This window comes from Clarias gariepinus, chromosome 1, assembly GCF_024256425.1.
Source record: "Clarias gariepinus isolate MV-2021 ecotype Netherlands chromosome 1, CGAR_prim_01v2, whole genome shotgun sequence".
NCBI classification, from domain to species: domain Eukaryota; kingdom Metazoa; phylum Chordata; class Actinopteri; order Siluriformes; family Clariidae; genus Clarias; species Clarias gariepinus.
In genome coordinates, this window is record NC_071100.1 from 17,693,796 (window position 1) to 17,721,200 (window position 27,405).

Genomic DNA, 27,405 nt, shown 5'->3' on the forward strand with positions numbered 1-27,405 from the left:
TCAAGTTTGGGGAGTGTGATATGAACCTTTTTATGAAGATATTTGAGTAAATCATCAGTGAGAACTCAGTGCATTTTAATGGAGAAAAGCGGTTTGGTACACGTCCCATTCAAATTCCAAAGTTTAACACTGTTATTTTTTCCCCCACTCTTGTTGTTGTTGGTCTTTCAGCTGCTCCCGGCAATCCGGTCCACACATAAACTTGTCAAAGGTTTTACTCCGGATGCCCTTCCTGACGCAACCCTCCCATTATATCTGGGCTTGGGACCGGCACTGCATCCAGTGGCTGGGGTTTGGACATCGGGTGGGAATCGAACCTTCCACAGGACAGACAAGACAACTACTGTACCACTGAGCCACCAGTGCCCTTCGTTATTTTTCCACACTCTGGAGACCAGTATTTACATTTTGATACAAGTTTCATACAAAAATAAAGGAGATAGAGCTGTCTATTCAAACTTAAAATTCTAAATGTGAATTTTAGGACAACCATTGTCCTGATAACACACGCTTCCCAGGAGAAGGAGGGATTGGGTCACGGAATGTCCATGTGTAACTGTCAAAGTTTTGGCGAATATAATAACTGCAGTAATAATAATAGTTATTGGGCTGTTATACTAATTATCATGTTCTCTTTGATTTGCTACAAAAGGAAACATATTAAAGATTAGACCAACAACAGGTCCCTACATATTGTGATTCTTCTATTTATTAATATTATATGGTTTATTATACGCAGGTAAATGATGATACATTTTTTGACATTATTCTCTTAGTGAATATTATTACAATTTAAAACACAGCAGTAGAATTTATTTTATTTATTTATTTTTCTTTTCCAGAATATTCCTGGTTAAGCTAAAAGTTTTATTACAGCGAGTTAAGAACTGAGTCTTTAGTGTTTTTGAGACGTACAGACCCACATTATATAGTGAAATTGAGCCGCCAGTGTCCTGAGGTTTAGTTTTAAGGAGAATAGTTAAATAAAATAGTAAAAAGTAGAATAAAAGAATAGTTCCTCCGAGATGTAAATACATTTTTTTTTTACAATTTAAATATAATATCTGATGAAATTGTCATACTTATCAGAACAGTTAAAACACTGTAGTAATTTGATATAAATCAAATGTATTGGTTACAATAAAATAAGAACATGAAAATTAAAAATAAACAGACTATAAGAAGCTGCTCAATCATGATAGAGACTTTTTTTTCATTTATGAAATCTGATAGATATTTTACATTTATAAATAATAACACACGCGCACACACACACACACACACACACACACACACACACACACTCACCTGATACAGAGAGTGTAACAGGATGACTGATCTGTGAGAGCTGAGAGTCTCTTCTCCTCGTCCCTCTGCAGGTGTATTTACCCCCGTCAGAGTCTGTAACTGTAAACACCTTTGTTGTGTGGGACGAGTAGACTGTTCCACCGTCTCTATCCAAGCTGTATGTCCACTCAGTGTCTCTTGGTATGGTACAACTGAGAGTCACTCTCTCTCCTCTGTACACCTGTGTATCAGGCTTTATAATCACCACAGGTTTAGGACTCTCTGTATACACACACACACACACACACACACACACACACACATATACACAAACAAAAATTATCAATCATGGAATAATGTACATAACCATTCAAAGTGTAGATACAGTAAATCTGTTCACATGTAAATGATTAAACTCTGTCACACTACAATCACTACTGATGAAGTAAATGTAGATCACAATTTTAAATACAGACTCAACACTAAATAATCATCTCACTGTACTGACAATTCACATCTCGTTAGGTTTAAGAGAAAGAGAGTCTAAAGTGTTGAGTTTTATACAAAAAGCTTCCAGCAGTCACCAGCTGTTTGATGTATAAACATCTGGATACGAGCTGTAGGAAGTGTTACTACATAAGGAGTCAGGAAGCACAATGAGGGGTGTTTAATGCTCAGAGAGGGAATGAGAATGTTTATATCATATTATAAAACCTCACACATAAACACTGTCCATGCCTGAATTACAGTGTGTTAGTTATCATGACCTGTGATGAAATAAGTAAATACAATCCTGTGGGATTTACAGGGAATAAAAACCTTGTAGATGTGATTAAGAGAATAATTCTGTAAACAATACTACAGAATAATAGTAAGTAACAAAGTAAAAATATAAAGAACAATCTGTACATTCTACAGTTTACCACTGATTAAACTGATTTTTTTTCTTTGTAAATTACAACAGTCATTCTAAATGAGCCTGATCACGTTACTATTTAAATCATTATTTCAATACGATTTATGTGCAGTTGTTGATTATGGTTCACTGAACCTGATTTCAATCCACTGAAAAATACCAAATAAAGAATATTATTTAACCACAAAAGCTTCATGATAAGACTTTTTAAATATTTTTTTATACAAATTTTTTTGTAATGTCCTGTTTATAATTTCTTTTTAACACAGTACAGTGTTATCTAAATAATGCAAATAAGTTTTTTGCATCATTTATTCAGTACAACTCAACCACAAAATTCTTAGACATTACAGTGTCTCTGCGTGCAGCTGAAGGACGAGAGCAACTCAGCAGTGTCACTGTCTGTGTAGAGAGAATACAGCGTCAGAGACACACATGTGACACGACTTACTGAGCCGCTGAGAGCTCATCTCCTTCCTCACATCACTGCCTGGTTTGGGAAACTGCACTGTCTCAGACCACAGACCCTGCAGCAGACAGTGAGGACAGCTAGGCTCATCTGTGTCTCCATCACTAATATTTACAACACACACCGCATCGGCAAAGCCACTTCAGCATTGTGGTGTGTGTGTGTGGTAAATGGGGGGACGAACACACACACACACACACACCCCTAACTGGATACTACTCTATTTTTGTCTCCATGTAATTTTTTTTATTTACATTCTTTATCTGGTTATTAAAAGATTAAATGTACAGTAATTTATTGATCTGCGTTACGGCTGCAGCACTCGTGTTCTCTGTGTAATATAATATCTTATATGTTGTGTAGTTCTGTGTTTTATGGAGCACCATGGTCCTGGAGGAACTTTGTTTATTTTCACTATGTACTGTATCCTACTGTATGTGGGTGAAATGACAATTAAAGCCACTTTGACTTCGATTTGTCTGTGAAAAAAAATCCATGGCAACAAAATATGACATGAAATAAGGAGAGCTGCATTAATTAATGTTAATTAAAGTTGAATCAGCTCCTTTAAGGTCTGACGTGAGTTCACGTTTAGTTTTTTCTGTAATAATGAAACACAGTTGATGTCAGGTTGTCTTTACCCAACTAATGACTTCCAGAATGAAATGTTTTTACTGTCTCGGAGACGCTAAACCACTTCTTCAGTTTTAGCTTTTAGCTGGACACACGATCAATTCACTGAGATCAGAAGTTGAGATTTACTTTCCTTTGTCCATCATGTTAACAGACATGTAGCATGGAGATAACAATAAGAGCATGGAGAGAGAAGATTAACAGAGACATAGTGTCATGACCGAGTGTACTTTTATATCTCAGCAAATAAGCTAAATTAGACAATTACAATTAAAATATGAAGAAACCATTTACATGAAATTAACTGAGAAAAAAAGGTCCAGTCTGCCTTTAAAGTCCTAAAGAACATGTACAGTCCCACAAACCTTCATTTCTCACTAAATAACTTTAATAATCATGTTTAATCTGACAGAAAACACAACATTACTAACTGCCCACCATTCGCCACGGCATGTGGTCTCTGATTGGCCAGCTCACTATACGGGAAACATTTTACACCAATCACAACACACACACACACACACACACACACACACACACACACACACACACACACACACACACACACACACACTCCCTCTCTAATCTCTCTAATCTCTACAGTCTCTTCCACTCAGTGTTTCAGTATAAAATCTCGCCCCTGGTCCTCTTCACTCATTCACACTCAGACTCTCCACTCGAGCATGGTGATGTTTCTGAAGCAGTAACTTTATGAAGACCATTAAACAGCCTCTCAGCAGCTTATTAAAAGAGTTTTACAGGTTTTTGTGACATTTTCCACTAAATCTAAACTAGTGTTGTTCCACTTGATCTCCAGCTCAGCTCACACCGGCCCTGCTCAGCCGTGCTCACACTGTCTCTCTTTAACTTTAATACAATCATCTACAGGAAACACTTCTCTGTGTCTAACTGTGTAAATGTTACTGTATTGTGATGCTGATCACATGGTGTTTATATGTTCAGTGTTGTACAGAATCACATGAGAGAAAGTCTCTTACTCACCAGTAACTACTAACTGGAGTGCATTACTGTAGTCTGTGGTGTACTCTGGGGATCCTCTTCTAGCATAGCACCAGTATCGACCTCTATCAGAGACACTAACTGGGCTGAAGGTGTAGGTGTGTGTATGAGTCACAGTGCTCTGTGTGGGTGTGGTCCAGTAAAACGTCCATCCAGTAGACTGTGGTGTCAGTGTACAGGTCAGAGTCACTGAGTTTCCTGTCAGGACGTTTCCTTTAAGACTTGATGTGAACTGAAGTTTAGGTTTTTCTGTTAGAAATGAAATACAATTATAAATTGTGAAGTAGTCTTTAGTGCACTAATAACGTCTACAGTAAAACAGTAATATTCTCTCTGTGATGATGCAAAACAACTCATGACTGACTTTAAACTGTTGTAGAATTTACATTTAGATGTGATGAAAATAATAAAAGGATATTAAATATAAAGCTTCACTGTGATTACGGTGAGAGTCAGAAAATATCTGCTGTGTGATAAAGCAAGTCTTTAATCTCTCTCTCTATACATCACTTTATCTTCATGGGAGTTTAGTCTAAAGATTACTTTGGAAAATGAACAACTACACATCTGGCTCCAGAAATGGTCTGGTATTTTTTTGTTTTACATTTTGTGTTTTATCTTAACATTAAATTAAGAAGTATTACCACCTCACAGCAAGCAAACAAGCAAATGACTGTACAACATTCAAATGATATGAACACAGTGCAGTAAATAGAAATCTGCACTCAGTAGGAGGTCTAATTAACATTCTCTATTTAATATTCTCCCTCAATCACCTGCTTATTTACACATTTAATATAACCATCATTTAATGCACATATAATACAGCAATGCCTCATTTAGCCATAATTCTTGGATGTTGTGATGACTAGAAGGATTGTGATTATTCCTATAGTAACCAGTTATTAACGCAATTAGATGCTTTAAGATATAAAAGTGAAAATAAAAAGTAAACAGAAGGAAACTATAAAAACATTTTAAGGGTACTCCGTTACAGTGAAAAAGCTGTAATATATAAAAACCCTGTTATCTGTAATAACACAGTTATAACACACTCACACACCTGATACAGAGAGTGTAACAGGAGCACTGATCTGTGAGAGCTGAGAGTCACTCTTCCTCGTCCCTCTGCAGGTGTATTTACCACTGGAGTAATAATAATGGTCTGTAAACTCCTGTGTTGTGCGGTGTGGGGTCTGTGTGTTATCATTCTTATACCAGCTGTATGTCCACTCAGTGTCTCCTCCTGTCTGTATGTCACATCTGAAAGTCACTCTCTCTCCTCTGAACACCTGTTTGTCAGGCGTTATATTCACCACAGGTTTAGGACTCACTGTGAGAAAGAAAAATACCCTTTTAATTAATTAATTAATTCCCAACAGCATCATTTAATAACACATCAAAATAAAATACAGTATATGTAAAATAAAATACAGTATATCTACACATTGACAGTATAATCTCTTTCATTATTTCAGACTTTACAGCATCTTACACTCAGTGGTTTCAGTATAAAAATTACATCTTACTCATTAACACTCATGTTACTGTACAACACACATTTACATCCATCATATTGTCTTCAGGTGAGTTTCACCCACATACTCACACACACACACACACACACACATGTAGCGTTTTAACGTTATAATGACAATGAAAAGCTGCCGGCATTCTCCACCATAATATATAGGTAGAGTTTTAACATAATAATGACCATGAATAGTTTCCGGCATTCTTCATCATTAATACGTAGGGTTTACATAATCAAGACAACGAATGACGGTTGCATTGTCCACCAATAAATATAGACATTTTAATGTGAACACAATGCCAACGCATCCGTCATCATTAATAAGTAAGTTTTAGCTCTGGGTCAGAGTTGTATCGAATCTTTAACGATTCGATTTAATTTGATTAATTGAATCAAAATTTATAACGTACACTATATTGACTACCCGTCCAGCGTTTAGCACAATTTAGTGTATCTTACCAGTTCTGGTTATCACATGGCCAACGGCTATAACACAAAATCTAGTATTTAGCAATTTATGAGCAAGGTAACACGATCTGGGCAAATGTTTAGACTTTAAAATACATGACCAAGACAACAGTTCTTTATAAAGAAACGAGGATTTATTTGACTAATCTACGATACATGAAACTACACTACTTGAACGCACGCACACACACACATACACACAAACAGTTTGGCAAGTGAAAATGAATGAAGTTATTCTAGTACTGGTTACTAGATTAACGAAAGTCACAAGAGCAGAGTCTTGGGTTCAATCTTACGGTTTAGTTATGAAACGAGCACCAACTTCAGCAAGGTATGCAGCATTGTTTGTTTACTTGCGTTATGTTTCGTTCTCATCCGTGGGTTCGCCTCCAACGAAGGGAATCACGGCGTTGCTGATTGGTTGGTGTGCTGTTGTAGAGATGACGTCAGTCAGGAAAGCCCTTCGGTGAGGCGTTGGTTGCCTGGTTACCGATGGCTGCGCTCTGGAACTTCTTCTGAGGTTTCCTTCGTTGCGGGACTTTGGAGTTCTGGCACGAAGTCTCGTTGAGAGTTCTTGAAGAGCGGATGACGCCAGCAGCGGCGGCGCAGCGCCCGCAAGGGCAGGAGCCCGAGCTGCTTGGAAGATGTTGTAGGTTGCAGTTGTGATGATAACTTCTCTTCTTCTTTCTTGTGGACTTCCTGAGGGTTTTTGTCCCTTGGGGGTCAGGTCGTCCCACAGGTGATTCATCCAATCGGATGTGATTGCAGGGCTTAGCCACACCTCACGTGGTTCCTCCTTCTGTGCATAAATTAGCCAGGTGTTTCAGCAGTCACGTGTGACCCATCCGGTTGGAGTTTTTAATACTTTATAAAAAGTAATTTTGCATGAGCTCTGTTCATGCTACCAATTACCCATGTTCACCAACATTCTTGAAATAAAGCCAGCTTGAGATTGACACCAAACATTACATATCTTACCCACTCATTCCTTCCTTTATCTAATAAAAAGGTTTGTAAATGCTGATTACACCTTGAACGTTATGCAGATTAATCAAACATGTACACAGGAATAAAAGGAACTAATTAAATATATGTAAATACGTTTTGCCCTACTGGCACACTTTAAAGATGTTTAAAATAGTGTCCATGCCGTATGCCTTTGTTCATGGAAAGGCATGTCTTCCAGAGGTCAAGAGAGTGTCCAGGTGTGATGAGGCCTCTTCCTCCCCAGCTTGGGGTGGAGCTGTAAAACTGTCTTCTTTGTTTACCGGATCGCCGATTTACACCCTCAGTTTCGGGGTCTACTTCAAAGCATCTGGCCTTGTGGAGTTTCTTAGTTTTACAGACGTCCCCCTTAAGATAGCAAACCAGATAAGGTTATCAGGATGGTGCCATGCATGCTGGAAGAGGGTGTCTGGACTGTGATCCCTGGATTGCTCTCTCTGTGGGAGCCCTGTTATTCGCTACACACACACACACACACTATACAAGCAAGCCACTTTTAACATTTTCATTAATCCGATCTAAATCTGGTGTATTATTTAGCTGTTATAGTGTATAGTTAATACTAATCACTGAAAATATATATGCATATGCTTCCACGCACACACACACACACGTGAGGAAACCCACCAAGCACAGGGAGAACATGCAAACTCCATGCACACAGAGACGGGAATCGAGCCTGGCTGGGAACCGAACCCGGACCCTGGAGGTCCAAGGCGACAGTGCTAACCTCTACACCACCGCACCGCCTAATACAGTACAGTCATCTAAATAATGCAACTTAGTTTTTTGCATCATTTATTCAGTACAACTTAACCACAAAACAAAGACTTTGCAGTGAGGACAGTGAGGAGTGTCTCAGCAGTGTCACTGTCTATGTACTGTAGAGAAAATACAGTGTCAGAGACACGACTTACTGAGCCGCTGAGAGCTCATCTCCTTCCTCACATCACTGCCTGGTTTGGGAAACTGCACTGTCTCAACCCACAGACCCTGCAGCAGACAGTGAGGACAGCTAGGCTCATCTGTGTCTCCATCACTAATATTTACAACACACACTGCATCGGCAAAGCCACTCCAGCATTGTGGTGTGTGTGTGTTTACATACACGCTTTATCATTCTGCCATCTGGAAATTGGTGATCAAACACTCAGGACCACAGAATCAGTTTCTTTCCACAAGACATCAGACTTCTCAACACCCAGGAAATGGGGGGGCGCACACACACACACACACACACACACACACACACACACACACACACACACCTGTTATCAGCTCACAACTCCTCCTACCACATTAACATTTCAAATTCAATATTTAATTAATAGTCGGTGTCGGATGAGAGATGAGAAAGAGGCGGGGCTTGGTGTAATTTGCAGGGCCTTACACAGACAGAGTGTGTAGCACGGCTGCAGGGCACTCCGGCTGATTCCATAACTCCTCACACACACACACACACACACACACACACACACACACACACACACACACACACACACCTGTTATCAGCTGATAACTCCTCCTACACACTCCCTCTCTAATCTCTACAGTCTCTTACACTCAGTGTTTCAGTATAAAATCTCGCCCCTGGTCCTCTTCACTCATTCACACTCAGACTCTCCACTCGAGCATGGTGATGTTTCTGAAACAGTAACTTTATGAAGACCATTAAACTGCCTATCAGTAATGCAACCACGGGGGGCGCAATCCAGTGTCTTCTTGTGCCAGTCCCAAGTCTGGATAAATGCAGAGGGTTGTGTCAGGAAGGGCATCCGACGTAAAACATTTGCCAAATCAATGATGCGAATCACGAATATAATTCCCATACCGGATCGGTCGTGGCCCGGGTTAACAACGACCGCCACTGGTGCTGTTGACCTACAGGGTGCCGGTGGAAATTGGGCTACTGTTGGTCGAAAAAGGAGAGGAGGAAGGCGTGTTCGTAGGCAGAGAGAGAAGAGGAAAGGCAAGAGTTTAGGAGTGATAGTAGGGACTTTGAATGTTGGGACTATGACAGGGAAGGGAAGAGAGTTAGTTGATATGATGCAGAGAAGGAAGGTGGATATACTGTGTGTCCAGGAGACCAGGTGGAAAGGTAGCAAGGCTAGAAGCTTGGGATCAGGGTTCAAATTGTTTTACCATGGTGTGGATAGGAAAAGAAATGGAGTAGGAGTTATTCTGAAAGAGGAGTTTGTAAGGAATGTTCTAGAGGTGAAGATAGTATCAGATAGGGTGATGAGTCTGAAGCTGGAAATTGAAGGGGTGATGTTCAATGTTGTTAGTGGTTATGCCCCACAGGTAGGATGTGAGTAAAAAGAGAAGGAGAAATTCTGGAGTGAGTTAGATGAAGTGATGCAGAGCATCCCCAGAGGTGAAAGAGTGGTGATTGGTGCAGACTTCAATGGACATGTTGGGGAAGGGAACAGAGGTGATGAAAATGTGATGGGCAGGTTTGGTCTTCAGGACAGGAATGTAGAAGGACAGATGGTGGTGGACTTTGCAAAGAGGATAGAAATGGCAGTAGTAAATACTTTCTTCCAGAAGAGACAGGAACATAGGGTGACATATAAGAGTGGAGGCAGAAGCACTCAGGTCGACTACATCTTGTGTCGATGTTGTAACCTGAAAGAGATCAGTGACTGCAAAGTGTTGGTAGGGGAGAGTGTATTCAAATTCAAATTCAAATTTTTATTTGTCACATACACAAACATACACAGTACGAAATGTAGTGAAATGCATTATACGGCTGCCATTGACCCTAGAAGAGAATTAAAGTTTACAAATAAGAAATAAATATTAATAAAAGAAATACGATAGAAATTAAATAAAAAATTAAATTAAACTAGGAAAAATAGAACTAAAAATAAAAATAAAAATAGAAATGTGCTAGAATAGAACTAAAAATAAAAATAGAAATCTACTGTACAAATTGAAATATACTGTGCTGTGTGTGCAAATATGCATAGAACAAAGTGACTTTGTGCAGAGGTTATTAAAGTGTCTTTGTGCACTGGTCCAGGATGTAAACGTAAAACTGTAAAATGTAGTGTAGTTGTGAAGGTAGGTGTGCAAAGTTATTAAAGTGTCTTTGTGCAATGGTCCAGGATGTAAACGTACGACATGTAGTGTATATATGAAGGAAGGTGAGCATGTAATTGTCCATAGTGTTCATGGATGTAAGAAGATTGATGGATTTGATCAATTATGAAAAAGATGAAAAGATTGTTAGTTCTGCATAGTGGTGTGGTTGTGGTTGAGAGACCTTATCGCCTGCGGGAAGAAGCTTCTCCTCAGTCTCTCTGTGTTGGCCTTCAAGGAGCGGAATCGCTTCCCAGACCGCAACAGAGTAAACAGTCCGTTATTGGGGTGACTGAGGTCCTTCACGATCTTCCTGGCCTTGGTCAAGCACCGCTTGCTGTAGATTGAGTGCAGGTCAGGGAGCTTGATGCGGATGATGCGCTCAGCTGATCGCACCACCCTCTGTAGAGCTCGTCTGTCCTGCATGGTGCTGTTCCCGAACCAGGTCGTGATATTTCCCGTCAGGATGCTCTCTATGGTGCAGGAGTAGAAATTCCTGAGCACCTTGGAGGGCAGTCTAAAGTCTCTCAAGCGTCTGAGGTGGTAGAGACGCTGCCGGGCCTTTTTTACCACGGTGTTGATGTGACAGGACCATGCCAGGTCCTGCGTGATGTGAACACCGAGGTATCTGAAGCTGTCCACTCTCTCCACTGGGCTCCTGTTGATGACGGGGGTCTGGTAGTTCCTCACCTGCTTTGTACTAAAGTCCACTATCAGCTCCTTTGTCTTACTGACGTTCAGGAGGAGATTGTTTCTCTGGCACCAGTTCTCCAGATTTCCAACCTCCTCCAGGTAGGCCGTCTCATCGTTGTTCGTGATCAGGCCCACCACAACAGTGTCGTCAGCGAACTTGATGATGGTGGTGGAGCTGGTAGTGGCCACGCAGTCGTGGGTGTACAGAGAGTACAGCAGGGGGCTCAGAACACAACCCTGGGGGGCTCCAGTGCTGAGAGTGAGGGAGGCTGAGACATGTCCGCCCATCCTTACTGCCTGTGGTCTGCCAGTCAGAAAATTGGAGATCCACTGACACATTGATGAGCTGAGTCCCAGGTGCTCCAGCTTGGTGGTAAGTGTGGAGGGAATTATGGTATTAAATGCAGAACTGTAGTCGATGAAGAGCATTTTCACATAATTCCCCCTCCGAGTGTCCAGGTCAGTGAGAGATGTATGGAGGAGATGAGAGATTGCATCGTCCGTGGAACGGTTTGTACGATAAGCGAACTGTAGTGGGTCTAGTGTGTCTGGTAGTGAAGAGATGATGAAGTCTCTGACCAGGCGTTCAAGGCACTTCATCACTACTGAAGTGAGGGCTACAGGGCGATAGTCATTGAGGGAAGCAGGATGAGGTTTCTTTGGGACAGGAACAATGATGGACTCTTTGAAGCATGTGGGGATCACCGACTGAGATAAAGAGATGTTGAATATCTCAGTGAACACAGGTGCTAGCTGGTCTGTGCAGGCTCTGAGAATGCGGCCTGAGATGCCGTCTGGTCCTGCTGCTTTCCTGGTGTTCACTCTCTTGAAGGCTCTCCTCACGTCATGCTCTGAGATGATGAACGCGCTTCCAGTGCTGGCAGTGACTTCCTGTCTGCAGCCGTGAGCGCCGCTAGCATTAGCATCGCTAGCGTCTTTAGCTGCAGCCTCGAAGCGAGCATAGAAAGTGTTCAGCTCGTCTGCCAGAGACACGTCTGCGTTTATCATACCGGATGTTGGTGCTTTATAATCCGTTATTGTTCTTAATCCCTGCCACAGGCTCCTAGAGTCACTCTGTTGGAGTTGTGACTCTAGTTTCCTCCCGTAGCGCTGCTTCGCCTCTTTCACCGCCTTCCGGACGCTGTATGACGCAGCCTTATATGGTTCCATGTCCCCCGACGCGAGTCCCGTGTTGTAGGCAGCGGTGCGAGATTTCAGAGCGTCGCGGATGGTTTTATCCACCCATGGCTTCTGGTTGGGAAACGTTTTAATAGTCTTTTTTTTCTACGGTATCGTCCGCTAGTTTCCCGATGAATCCCACAACCGCTTCCGTAAACACGCTGACGTCACCATCGGAGCTGTTTCTGAACATGTCCCAGTCTGCGTCATCGAGTGCGTCCTGTAACGCGGCCACCGATTGGTCCGTCCAGCACGCGACCCCCCTTTTGAACCGGAACTTCCTGTTTCAGCCTTTGTTTGTATTTTGGCATGAGGAAGATGGCGGCGTGGTCGGATTTACCAAACGGTGGACAAGATTGTGCCTTGTAGCCGTCCTTGACCGTTGTGTAGCAGTGGTCCAGTGTCCTTTCGCCCCTGGTGGGGCAGGTGATGTGCTGATAAAAGTTCGGCGCTGCGCGTTTGAGGTTGGCACTGTTAAAATCCCCCGCCACAATAAGCGCAGTGTCCCGGTGTTGTGTTTGTTGCTGTGTGAGTGCCTCATGCAGCTCGCATAAGGCAGTGTCCGTGTCCGCTTGTGGTGGAATATAAACGGCGCTGATTATGACCGATGTAAACTCCCGAGGAAGGTAAAAAGGACGACACATGATGGACAGTAGTTCCAGGTTGGGTGTGCAGGAGCGTGTGAGAGGAACAACGCTCGCGCTGTTGCACCAGCTGCTGTTCACCATTAAACACACGCCGCCTCCCCTTGACTTCCCCGAGTCCCGCGTCCTGTCCATGCGGTGAACCGAGAAGAACTCGGCCGGCTGGATGGCGTGGTCCGGCACCGCTGGGTTCAGCCATGTCTCAGTGAAGCAGAGGAGATTGCAGTCCCGAATGTCTCTCTGGAACTTTATCCTGGCCCTGAGGTCATCGAGCTTGTTTTCCAGTGACTGGACGCTGGCGAGCAGGATGCTAGGCAGAGGTGTGCGGTGTGCACGGGCTCTCAGCCTGTTCCTGACGCCGGCTCGTTTCCCTCGAGGCCGCCGCTTCGCGTCGCGTCCTTTGTTGTCCCTCAGGATCTCACTCGGCCAGCTCGGATCCGGAGTTAAAAACGTCGAATTGTGAGTACATTGTATACCAATAGAAACAAGAGTGTCTCTATCATAACTAATGTACCCCATGGTGGTAATTTTGCCGGTTTTAAAACGCTGTAAACTAACTTAAAGAAAAAAAACAAAGAAAAGGTGGTCGGAGCAGTCGTGACGGCAGCCGACCTCACCGGCGCCATCTTGGCTTAAGATTTAAGTCAGACAACACAGAATGGTGGTGTGTAAAATAACCCTGGTGGTGAGGAAGGCGAAGAGGACAAAGGCAAAGAAGAGGACAAAGTGGTGGAAGCTGAGAAAGGAAGAATGTTGTGAAGTCTTTAGGGAGGAGTTGAGACAGGCTATGGGTGGTCAGGAGGTGCTTTTAGTTGACTGGACAACTACAGCCAATGTGATCAGGGAGACAGGTACTTGGTGTATCATCAGGTAAGGGGAAAGTGGACAAGGAGACTTGGTGGTGGAATGAGGAAGTCCAGGAGTGTATACAGGGAAAGAGGCTAGCTAAGAAGAAGTGGGACACTGAGAGGACTGAAGAGAGTAGACAGGAGTACAGGGAGATGCAGAGTAAGGTGAAGGTAGAGGTGGCAAAGGCCAAACAAAGAGCATATGAGGACTTGTATGCTAGGCTAGACAGTAAGGAGGGAGAGGGGGATCTGTACAGGTTGGCAAGGCAGAGAAATAGAGATGGGAAGGATGTGCAGCAGGTTAGAGTGATTAAAGATAGAGATGGAAATGTACTGACAGATGCCAGGAGGGTGATGGGAAGATGGAAGGAGTACTTTAAGGAGTTGATGAATGAGGAAAACAAAAGAGAACAAAGAGTAGAAGAGGTGACTGTTGTGGAACAGGAAGTAGCAAATATTAGTAGAAGTGAGGTGAGAAGGGCGTTGAAGAGGATGAAGAGTGGAAAGGCTGTTGGTCCTGATGACATACCTGTGGAGGTATGGAAGTGCTTAGAGAGGTGGCAGTAGAGTTTCTGACAAGTTTGTTTAACAAGATCTTGAAGAGTGAGAGGATCCCAGAGAAATGGAAGAGAAGTGTATTGGTGCCAATTTTTAAGAACAAGGGAGATGTGCAAAGCTGTGGCAATTATAGAGGTATAAAGCTAATGAGCCAGACAATGAAGCTGTGGGAAAGAGTAGTGAAAGCTAGGTTAAGGGCAGAGGTGAGCATTTGTGAGCAGCAATATGGTTTTATGCCTAGAAAGAATACATCAGATGCAGTATTTGCTTTGAGGATGCTGGCGGAGAAGTACAGAGAAGGTAATAAAGAGTTGCATTGTGTCTTTTTAGATTTAGAGAAAGCATATGACAGGGTGCCAAGAGAGGAGCTGTGGTATTGTATGAGAAGGTCTGGAGTGGCAGAGAAGTATGTTAGAGTGGTGCAGGACATGTATGAGAGCTGTAAGACAGTGGTAAAAAAATTTGGAGAGGTGGAGGTATGCTCTAGAAAGCAGAGGAATAGAGGTTAGCCGCAGCAAGATGGAATACATGTGTGTAAATGAGAGAGACCGTGAGGCTACAGGGAGCGGAGGTAAAGAAGGTGCAGGATTTTAAGTACTTGGGGTCAACGGTCCAGAGCAACGGAGAGTGTTCAAAGAAGAGGTGAAGTGGCGGGTACAGGCAGGAATGGGTGGAGAAAAGTGTCAGGTGTGTTGTGCGATAAAAGAGTATCAGCGAGAATGAAAGGAAAGGTGACAGTGGTGAGACCAGCGATGCTCTATGGCTTAGAGACAGTGGGCACTGAAGAAAAGACAGGAGGCACAGTTGGAGGTAGCAGAGATGAAGATGTTAAGGTTCTCCTTGGGAGTGACAAGGATGGATAGGATCAAGAATGAGTTCATCAGAGGGACAACCCATGTTAGATGTTTTAGAGATATTGGCAGAGAGGCCACATTGAGGTGGTTTGGACATGTTCAGAGGAGGGATGGTGAATATATCGGTAGAAGGATGCTGAGGTTGGAACTGCCAGGCAGGAGGTCTAGAGGAAGACTAAAGAGGAGATTTATGGATACAGTGAGAGAGGACATGAAGTTAGTTGGTGTGAGAGAAGAGGATGCAGAGGATAGGGTTAGATGGAGGCAGATGATTCGCTGTGGCGACCCCTGAAAGGGAACAGCCGAAAGACAAAGAACATTAAACAGCCTCTCAGCAGCTTATTAAAAGAGTTTTACAGGTTTTTGTGACATTTTCCACTAAATCTAAACTAGTGTTGTTCCACTTGATCTCCAGCTCAGCTCACACCGGCCCTGCTCAGCCGTGCTCACACTGTCTCTCTTTAACTTTAATACAATCATCTACAGGAAACACTTCTCTGTGTCTAACTGTGGAAATGTTACTGTATTGTGATGCTGATCACATGGTGTTTATATGTTCAGTGTTGTACAGAATCACATGAGAGAAAGTCTCTTACTCACCAGTAACGTCTAACTGGAGTGCATTACTGTAGTGTGTGAAGTAGACTGGGTTTCCTCTTCTAGCATAGCACCAGTATCGACCTCTATCAGAGACACTAACTGGGCTGAAGGTGTAGGTGTGTGTATTAGTCTCAGTCTTAGATTGACTGTTTTTCTCCCAGTAAAACGTCCATCCAGTAGACTGTGGTGTCAGTGTACAGGTCAGAGTCACTGGGTTTCCTGTCAGGACGTCTCCAAGACTTGATGTGAACTGAAGTTTAGGTTTTTCTGTTAGAAATGAAATACAATTATAAATTGTGAAGTAGTCTTTAGTGCACTAATAACGTCTACAGTAAAACAGTAATATTCTCTCTGTGATGATGCAAAACAACTCATGACTGACTTTAAACTGTTGTAGAATTTACATTTAGATGTGATGAAAATAATAAAAGGATATTAAATATAAAGCTTCACTGTGATTACGGTGAGAGTCAGAAAATATCTGCTGTGTGATAAAGCAAGTCTTTAATCTCTCTCTCTATACATCACTTTATCTTCATGGGAGTTTAGTCTAAAGATTACTTTGGAAAATGAACAACTACACATCTGGCTCCAGAAATGGTCTGGTATTTTTTTGTTTTACATTTTGTGTTTTATCTTAACATTAAATTAAGAAGTATTACCACCTCACAGCAAGCAAACAAGCAAATGACTGTACAACATTCAAATGATATGAACACAGTGCAGTAAATAGAAATCTGCACTCAGTAGGAGGTCTAATTAACATTCTCTATTTAATATTCTCCCTCAATCACCTGCTTATTTACACATTTAATATAACCATCATTTAATGCACATATAATACAGCAATGCCTCATTTAGCCATAATTCTTGGATGTTGTGATGACTGGAAGGATTGTGATTATTCCTATAGTAACCAGTTATTAACGCAATTAGATGCTTTAAGATATAAAAGTGAAAATAAAAAGTAAACAAAAGGAAACTATAAAGTCATTATAAAGAAACTCCGTTACAGTGGAGTGCAATGAAAAAGCTGTAATATATAAAAACCCATAATAAAAACTAACAACATCTGTAATAACAAACAGTTATAACACACTCACACACTCACACACTTACCTGATACAGAGAGTGTAACAGGAGCACTGATCTGTGAGAGCTGAGAGTCACTTTTCCTCGTCCCTCTGCAGGTGTATTGACCCCCGTGAGTGTCTGTAACTGAGCTGATGTCTGGGTTGACTGGGCTATTGTCTCTATACCAGCTGTATGTCCACTCAGTGTCTCCTCCTGTCTGTATGTCACACCTGAAAGTCACACTCTCTCCTCTGAACACCTGTTTGTCAGGCGTTATATTCACCACAGGTATAGGACTTTCTGTAAGAAAGAAAAATACCCTTTTAATTAATTAATTAATTCCCAACAGCATCATTTAATAACACATCAAAATAAAATACAGTATATATAAAATAATATACAGTATATCTACACTTTGACAGTATAATCTCTCTCTTTATTTCAGACTTTACAGCATCTTACACTCAGTGGTTTCAGTATAAAAATTACATCTTACTCATTAACACTCATGTTACTATACAACACACATTTACATCCTTCATATTGTCTTCATGGGGGGTTTGACTCACACACACACCTATACACACACACACACACACACATACACACACTACACACACACTACACACACACACACACACACACACACACACATACATTCATTGTTTGATGTATAGACCATCAGCCAAATACACTCCCAGTTTAAGTAGATTATTACATCTGGCGCATGACATCTGGTTCATATCACTTTTACTCCACATTTTACCGGACAACACTGCACTCTCAGTTTGGGTATATTACACACCCTCACCTCAGACTGCTGTGGATATGTTTGCTCTAACGACCTGTGTTTTACCTCATATTGGCATAGTGAGAAAAAGCGCTGTATTCATCCAAATAAGCTCCGACATTAGAAAAGATTATAACATCTGACACCTAACATTTTGATTTAATTTATGGTGCAGGACAACACTTCATTACATTCATTAAACACAGCGTGACAGACAGATGAATTTTCTGAGACTGGTTTCTGATCTTCCAATGTATGTAACATGAAGATATCATCGAAAGAGCGAATTCTGACCAATGTACAGACAAAACCTTTCTTTTATGTACAGTGGCTTGCAAAAGTATTCGCCCCCTTGAACTTTTCCACATTTTGTCACATTACAGCCACAAACATGAATCAATTTTATTGGAATTCCACGTGAAAGACCAATACAAAGTGGTGTACACGTGAGAAGTGGAACGAAAATCATTCATGATTGCAAACATTTTTCACAAATAAATAACTGCAAAGTGGGGTGTGTGTAATTATTCAGCCCCCTTTGGTCTGAGTGCAGTCAGTTGCCCATTGACATTGCCTGATGAGTGCTAATGACTAAATAGAGTGCACCTGTGTGTAATCTAATGTCAGTACAAATACAGCTGCTCTGTGACGGCCTCAGAGGTTGTCTAAGAGAATATTGGAAGCAACAACACCATGAAGTCCAAAGAACACACCAGACAGGTCAGGAATAAAGTTATTGAGAAATTTAAAGCAGGCTTAGGCTACAAAAAGATTTCCAAAGCCTTGAACATCCCACGGAGCACTGTTCAAGCGATCATTCAGAAATGGAAGGAGTTTCTTACAAAGAATCATAACTGGTGATGAGACACAGATTCACCACAACGAGTCTGAGAGTAAACAGCAGAGTATGGAACAGAAACATCCTCAATCACCGTCCAAAAAAAGTTAAAAAGTCACCCATCAGCTGGATAATTGCTGCTTACAGTTTTCTAAAGAGCCAGTAATGGAACGTCATTAAGAAAAATGTTCAACAATTAACAGCTCTTGTTAGAGTGAGACACTTAGTGACGAGCTGAAGCCTAAACTTAGATGACTGCGATCCAAGGGTGTGGTGATCTCACATCTCACACACATCTCCCCACACTGTCGACACGCTGCAAAAACTTCCTCCCTATAGTCCTGAGGGCTCCATCAGACTTTCACCTGTTTGGTCCATGAAAGCAGCGATACGAGGATAAAGATCCACTTCTGATAAAGTGAAGACAGCGGTGCATTCATGGCTCACAGCTCAGCCTAAAACATTTTATTGCAGGAATATGAAAGCTTGTTGACAGATGGACAAAGTTGTATGTGTATCCATATCGCCTCGTATGTCCACATGGTAAAATCATCAGTGTTGATTTAACACTTTCAGATCTTTCAGTGAAACTCAGTCCAACTGGAGCTGTATAAATACTGTATGGTGTTAATTTAACACTGATAATTTAATTTGTAGTTAATTAACATTTCAAATTCAATATTTAATTAATATTCAGTGTCGGAGGAGAGAGGAGAAAGAGGCGGGGCTTGGCGTAATTTGCAGGGCCTTACACAGAGTGTGTGGCGTGCATGCAGGGCAATCCGGCTGATTCTATAACTCCTCACACACACACACACACACGCTCCCTCTCTAATCTCTCTAATCTCTACAGTCTCTTCCACTCAGTGTTTCAGTATAAAATCTCGCCCCTGGTCCTCTTCACTCATTCACACTCAGACTCTCCACTCGAGCATGGTGATGTTTCTAAAGCAGTAACTTTATGAAGACCATTAAACAGCCTCTCAGCAGCTTATTAAAAGAGTTTTACAGGTTTTTGTGACATTTTCCACTAAATCTAAACTAGTGTTGTTCCACTTGATCTCCAGCTCAGCTCACACCGGCCCTGCTCAGCCGTGCTCACACTGTCTCTCTTTAACTTTAATACAATCATCTACAGGAAACACTTCTCTGTGTCTAACTGTGGAAATGTTACTGTATTGTGATGCTGATCACATGGTGTTTATATGTTCAGTGTTGTACAGAATCACATGAGAGAAAGTCTCTTACTCACCAATAACATTTACCCAGAGTTGAATACTGGCGTATGTGGTGTACTCTGGGTCTCCTCTTCTAGCAAAGCACCTGTAATAACCTCTATCAGAGACACTAACTGGGATGAAGGTGTAGGAGTTTGTTACAGTCACCGCCTTAAGCTGTTGGTTGTCTTTATACCAGTAAAACTTCCATCCAGTAGACTGTGGTGTCAGTGTACAGGTCAGAGTCACTGAGTTTCCTGTCAGGACGTCTCCAGTACGGCTTGATGTGATCACAGGTTTGGGTTTTTCTGTTAGAGATTAAATACAGTATCAGAATGTGAAGTAGTCTTTACTACACAAATCACCTCTACAGTAAAACACTATTACTCTCTCAGTACTAATGTCACAGTGTTTATGAATCTTCAGTTATTCAAATGATGTAAATATTTTTTTTTTTGTGATATTAAATGTAAAGTGGCAATAATATTAAAGTGAGAGTCAGAAAATAACTGCTATGTGATCATCCAAGTCTCCAATCTCTCTCTCTCTCTCTCTTTTTATCAATTTATCATAATTGGTGTATAAAGTAAAAAATATTTTGAGAAAGTGGAAGGTAGTGTTACAGCACTTAAACAAACATATTAATAAATGTACTTCATACTGAGCACACACAAGAGAGCGCTCACGCAGTAATGGAACTGTAGAAACAGAAATTAGGGACATTACACACACACACACACACACACACACACACACACACACATGTGAGAGAGAGAGAGAGAGACGTGCCTTGACCATCTGGACCTCCTTACGTCTCCTATATAATCTGTATGTAACAGTTTGTCATCATAATTACATTCCTGATTAAACTAAAGTGTAAAGGTCTCTGTGTTTACTGTTAATTTCACTTTACACATGATGTTCGTAAACATTGTGTCAAATCTCTAAATTTGTCTTCATATAGAAAATAAAACCGTATTCAGGTAAAAAGATCTGGACTTCTTATACTAAAATTACTAATTAACCAACAATTAATGATCAAATCTCTTTTTGTGTGAAGTTGGACGTGACCCATTATACCTTTATATTTTACTCAGTGTTTATTCCCTCTTACCAGTTAGTGAAGAGACTCAGAGGAAACTCTAACTGAACCCTTTCACCTACAGGAGCTCAGAGACGCCCAACATAGACATCAGTTACGTCTCAGTGAAGACGGGATAGAAATATATTCTGCAGCCGTGGTAGACCGTGAGGGAAACATGTCGAGGTTAGTTTAGCTGTTTTATTTAATGTTGCGATGTTAACATATATTTTTTATAATTATTTGCTAATTATATAAACACGTTTCTTACATTTGTTCTGCTGCACACAGTTTATGGTAAAGTGAGACGTCTTGTACATACTGTATGTTCTAATGGTATTTGGAGAGGAACTGAATATACAGTATATATCTTACCCTGGAAATAGTTTACACTGTTCACACATACATATCTTACCTGCAGTAGGTATTTATTTTAAAAGCTTCATGTTGTGAAAAAAGTGAGGTTAGGAAATTTGTGTTTCTTATTCCTTAATTTGCTATTTTGTAAAGATATTTAGTTTTATTCATTTATTTTATTACATTTATTTCATTTATTTTATTATTTGGAAATGCCGCAATTTGTACATTATTTTATCATTTTGACTGACTGCTGAGATATTTTCTATTAAAAAAATCGAAGATTATGATGAGACAGTTACTCAGTACTTGAGTAATATTATTTTGAAGTACAGATACTCTTACTTGAGTTTTTTTTTGCTGCTCTACCGACCGCTGATGGTTGATAAATTACATCTTAAATTCTAAATCACACTGCCTAGATTTGTGTTTTTATTATTAAATTTAATTCAATAATTTAACCCTTTACATTAAAAACACAGCAGTAAAACTTTATTTATTTATTTGTGTTTGTTTGTTTTTAATCATGTAAACTCCTGACAGTAAAATCAGTTTGACTATTAGATGAAGAGGAATTGGTTCTCATTAGTGTGTGTTATTTCCTGACAGTGTAAATAAAAGCTGAGGAGAAATGTGTCACACAGATCAGAATAGATAATGAATTGTGCTGATTCTTTACACATCAGATGATTTGGTGACTTTAAGACAGAAAAGTGAATAAACAGAAATAAGGAGCTGTACAATCAGAATAATGAGACTCGGTTTATCTCACAATAAAATCTGGAACAAAATCAGAAACTAGTGATAAATGTTACATGTATAAGTAATAACACACACACACACACACACACACACTGACCTGATACAGAGAGTGTAACAGCATCACTGATCTGTGAGAGCTGAGAGTCGCTTCTCCTCCCTCTGCAGGCGTATTTACCCCTGTGATGATCTTTAACAGTAAACGTCTGTGGTGTGTGTGTTGGGGAGTCTGGGTTATTGATCCTAAACCACTCATATGTCCACACAGGGTCTCCTCCTTCCTGTATGTCACAATTTAAAGTCACACTCTCTCCTCTAAAAACCTGTTCATGAGGCTTTATACTCATTGTAGGTTTGGGACTTTCTATAAGAAAAAAAAAGTTTATATATGAATTGATTTCCAAAACTATTATTTAAATGAGTAACATTTTAGAGCTGCATTAAAATTTCTGTAAACACAGTAACAGTGGATACAGTAAATCTGTTCACGTGTAAATGATTAAACTCTGTCACAAGAAGAAACTAAAGCTAGAAGAGACACAATCATGATAGAAATAACTGACTGTGTGATTTGATGTCACTTTTAACAGGTTAAAGAGTTAAAGAAAAATATTGTGCTAGAAAACAATCATTCTGCTCTGTACATCTTTACTGATCACTGCATGTGTTTGTACACACACACACACACACACCTGTTATTAGCTCATAACTCCTCCTACACACTCCCTCTCTAATCTCTACAGTCTCTTACACTCAGTGTTTCAGTATAAAATCTCGACCCTGGTCCTCTTCACTCATTCACACTCAGACTCTCCACTCGAGGATTTTAAACTTTATAAAGTCACCTTTAGATTTTGTTAAAAGACTTTTTGTGACAGATTTCACCAAAGATAAACTAGTGTTGTTCCACTTGATCTCCAGCTCAGCCCTGCTCACTGTGGGCGGAGTTTGCTGGGAGGCAGGAATTGCACTGCCCCCCAGTGGCTAAAAAATATCACTACAGTGAGTCTAAAATTGGTCCAATTCAAACATTTGTTGTAGCTGTATTAGGGCTGGGAAAAATGAACATGTTAACACTTGCAATACATAAGATTTGTTTGATACGTTAAAACATCAATGTGCTTAATTCAGCGTCCTTTTTCCCCTTTTCCGAGGCTTCACTGTTGTGGTTAGAACAGTGATCGTTATAGTTCATGTGTGGAAGTACCAGAGTCGTCTATGTATGTATCTCCTTACAGCAGGACAGGAGCTCTAGTGACTCTCTGCTCAGCGATTCTGCTGTTTCCATGTCTGTTTTTTCCATAACATGTTGACTTCTGTTCATCAGCCTTTTAGGGCAGTGAAATTCAGTTTGGACCTGAGCGAATCAGTGAGATACATAAAGGTGTTTACTTCTATACTGGCTGAAGGCAGGACACTAGTTATATATATATATATCTTTACAGGGATAAAGTAAAAACAGGCAACACGGCTACTGAGCACTTTCTGATTTCTATAATTTAAATATTTATTCAGTTCAAACTAAATTAGTTTATGTGGTCACTAAATGTTTTAAAAGTGTACATGGAAAATTTATTTGAAATACTATACTCATTCTTCATATACACTATTTTGCCAAAAGTATTCGCTCGTCTGCCTTCACATGCATATGAACTTGAGTAACATCCGATTTTTAATCCAAAGGGTTTAATAGGATGTTGGCCCCGCCCCCTTTGCAGCTATAACAGCTTCGACTGCTATTGAGAACTGGTGTGTAGTCATGTTGGAACAGGCCGTCCCCTAACCACACCCACAATGTTGGAAGCATGAAATTGTCCAAAATGTCTTGCTAAAGCATTTAGAGTTCCTTTCACTGGAAGTAAGGGGCCGAGCCCAACTCCTGAAGAACAACCCCACACCAGTTTCACCATGACTGCGCACCAGTGCACAAAGCAACGTCCATAAAGACATGGATGAGCGAGTTTGGTGTGGAAGAACGTGACTGGCCTGCACAGAGTCCTGACCTCCACCCGGTAGAACAGCTTTGTGATGAATTAGCTTTAATTAGAGCGAAGACTGAGAGCCAGGCCGTCTCGTCCAACATCAGTGTCTGACCTCACAAATGTTCTTCTGGAAGGATGGTCAAAAATTCCCATACACACACTCCTAAACCTTGTGGAAAGCCTTCCCAGAAGAGTAGAAGCTGATATAACTGCACAGGGGGCGGGGCCAACATCTTATTACACCCTAATGTCAAGTTCATATACTGATGACACGACCGTGGTGGGTCTCATTAGCAAGAACAACGAGTCAGCGTACAGAGAGGAAGTGCAGAGGCTAACGGACTGGTGTAAAGACAACAACCTGTCTCTAAATGTTGACAAGACAAAGGAGATGGTTGTTGACTTTAGGAGGACACGAGGCGACCATTCTCCGCTGAGCATCAACGGCTCCTCTGTGGGAATCGTCGAAAGGACCAAATTCCTGGGTGTCCACCTAGAGAAGGACCTCAGTTGGTCCCTCAACACCAGCTTCCTACACAAAAAAGCCCAACAGCGTCTCTTCTTTCTGAGAAGACTGAGAAAGGCCCAGCTTCCTCCACCGATCCTGACCACCTTCTATAGAGGAACTATCGAGAGCATCCTGAGCGGCTGCATCACTGTCTGGTTTGGGAATTGTGCCATATTGGATCGCAAAACCCTACAGCGGATAGTGAGGACAGCAGAGAAGATCATCGGGGACTCTCGTCCCTCTATTGAAGACATCTACATCACACGCTGCATCCGCAAAGCCACCAGCATTGTGGCTGATCAGACACACCCCTCTCACACACACTTCACACTCCTGCCATCTGGAAAAAGGTACCGAAGCATTCGGGCACACACATCCAGACTGTGCAACAGCTTTTTTCCACAAGCCATCCGTCTCCTCAACAAAAAGGGACTGGACTGATAAACACAAACACACACACACACACACACACACACACACTAACACAAACATTATCACACAGCTTAACTCAACTACCTCAAAATATTGGGACTGGACTGACTAATCAACACAAGTGCAGACACACTGACCTACACCACCGAATTATCGTACACACCAACCTGTAAATGCTTCACTGTTTATCTTTTTGCACAATGATCATTACTGGACTAATTTTTGCACTAATTCCTCAATTCTTGCTGCTGTTTTTAAAGAATGTTTATGTTTAACCACTACCTCAACACCATATTTTATGTTCTGTTATGTCGTGGTTGCGCACTGTCACTTTGTTGTTGCTCTTGTTTGCACATTTGCACGTGCACTTTATGTTGTCTATAAAAATAGTTATACTTAGCTAGTTAGTTTTTGTTAATTTATGTTGTAATTTATGTTAGGTCTTTCTGTTCTGTCTCTGCTAGCCAGCTAACTAGGCCTCTTGGTTAGCTAGTTTAGTGTCTATGTTAATTTATGTTGTAAATTTATGTTGCATGTAGCACCTTGGTCGTGGAGGAACGTTGTTTCGTTTCACTGTGTACTAACTGTATATGGTTGTAATGACAATAAAGCCTACTTGAACTTGAACTTGATATACACATTTATATGAAGGCAGGCGAGCGAATACCTTTCACAATATAGTGTATGTACTTTAATACACTCACCATTTAATGCCTAGTATAGATTCTGTAGGAGTTTGCTTATAAATACATATTTGGACAAAGTTTGACGCAACAAAGTTGACTGTTTACATCAGTGTGTTTAATGGACTAAACACTGATTCACAGTTCACAGTCAATTCACAGTCAGGATTTTGTCTCGCTCATGAAAAAGGACTTTAAAAACTGTGAAGGTACAAAATCCCTGCACTGAAGCTTATTGAAAGGTTTTATAGTATAATTTACAAACACTTTACAACTAATCTGATCCAAGAATAAAGAACTGATGAACAGCTAATCCTTCATTTGGAAAACGCACAAGAAGTAATGTTATCACCCTCACGGTGTGTGTAAATACACTCAGATTCAAAATTAAACATCTACAAATTAGAAATACATGATAAAGATTTTGTTTTAATCATTAATATGCTGTGACATGCAGGAAAAATAACCTTTTGGTTTAATCTCCTAATATTTATGGACCTACAGTAACTGTAAATCTCTCCTACAGTTGTGTTTAGGTCATTTGTTCAGTTAAGTTTACCCAAATTTGACTTTAAATTAAGTACAATATTTAAATGTCATGTTTTTACAGCACATTACTGTTTTATTTACAGACTTTTTCATCCATATGTTTATCCTTCACAGAACTCTGTATCTTTATGAACACTGAGTGTCAGCAGGGGAACAACACACTACAGGTAAAACACACTGATCTGTGAGCAGTGACTGAACATCTGATTTCTATTTTTATATGTTTTTTGATAATTAGCTAAGAGTGTCTGGGCTCGGTGGTGTATCTGTGTGCATGGAGTTTGCATGTTCTCCCCGTGCTTGGTGGAGTTCCTCCCACGGTCCAAAAACTATGGAGTTAATTATGTGCCAAAATTTCAAAAAGAAAAAAACGAATTTCTCACAAATGCAGCGTTTTGCAAACAAACACAATCCGATTTGCAAAGAAAAAAATTCAGCTGTGGTTTGATATAACTGTATCCCCCTACATGGCTCTATCCTAAAGATAGTGGATTGTTAATATGTCTGGCTGTCTGGATATATAATGGACACCTCAAAACTGTTCCCCACTCATATTCCTCTGGGACATAAGGGTAAACCATATAAACACGTTGTTTGAGGTCTCGGGAGAATAGAGTAAATTGACCGATAGCGCCATCTGCTGTTTTGGAAGAGGAAGTTGCTCCATTGCATTTGTGAGAAAATAGGTTGGGCGCATGTGTGAGAAAATACGTTGGGTGCATTTGTGAGAAAATACGGATGGATGCATTTGTGAGAAAATACGGTGGGTGCATTTGTGAGAAAATACGGAGGGTGCATTTGTGAGAAAATACGGAGGGTGCATTTGTGAGAAAATACGGTGGGTGCATTTGTGAGAAAATATGGAGGGTGCATTTGTGAGAAAGTTGAATTTTTTTCTTTGCAAATCGGATTGTGTTTGTTTGCAAAACGCTGCATTTGTGAGAAAGTCGTTTTTTTCTTTGCAAAGCAGATTGTGTTTGTTTGTTAAATTTTGGCACATAATTAACTCCATAGAACAACACACTAAAGGTAAAACACACTGATATGTGAGCAGTGACTGAATATCTGATTTCTCTTTTTATATGTTTTTTGATAATTAGCTAAGAGCGTCTGGGCTTGGTGGTGTACCGGTTAGCACTGTCTCCTTGCACCTCCAGGGTCTGGGTTCGATTCCCGTCTCTGTGCGCATGGAGTTTGCATGTTCTCCCTGTGCTTGGTGGAGTTCCTCCCACGGTCCAAAAACATCTAGGTTAGACTTAATTGGCGTCCCCAAATTGCCCGTAGTGTTTGAATGAGTGTGTGAGTGTATGTGTGTGTGTGTGTGTGCGCCCTGCGATAGATTGGCA

At 40.9% G+C, this 27,405-nt stretch overlaps 1 protein-coding gene across 1 annotated transcript in view; it reads right to left on the minus strand.

The window, feature by feature from the left end:
• LOC128520501 (Fc receptor-like protein 5) overlaps nucleotides 1-27,405 on the minus strand; it is a 54,864-nt gene that overhangs the window by 23,930 nt on the left and 3,529 nt on the right. The window contains exons 3-9 of the mRNA XM_053494757.1: nucleotides 19,844-20,016; nucleotides 16,909-17,122; nucleotides 15,790-16,056; nucleotides 5,389-5,658; nucleotides 4,308-4,574; nucleotides 2,655-2,762; nucleotides 1,309-1,569 (exon numbers count right to left, since the gene is read on the minus strand). Of these exons, the coding sequence (XP_053350732.1) occupies nucleotides 1,309-1,569; nucleotides 2,655-2,762; nucleotides 4,308-4,574; nucleotides 5,389-5,658; nucleotides 15,790-16,056; nucleotides 16,909-17,122; nucleotides 19,844-20,016 (1,560 nt within the window). The remainder of the gene's footprint in view (nucleotides 1-1,308; nucleotides 1,570-2,654; nucleotides 2,763-4,307; nucleotides 4,575-5,388; nucleotides 5,659-15,789; nucleotides 16,057-16,908; nucleotides 17,123-19,843; nucleotides 20,017-27,405) is intronic.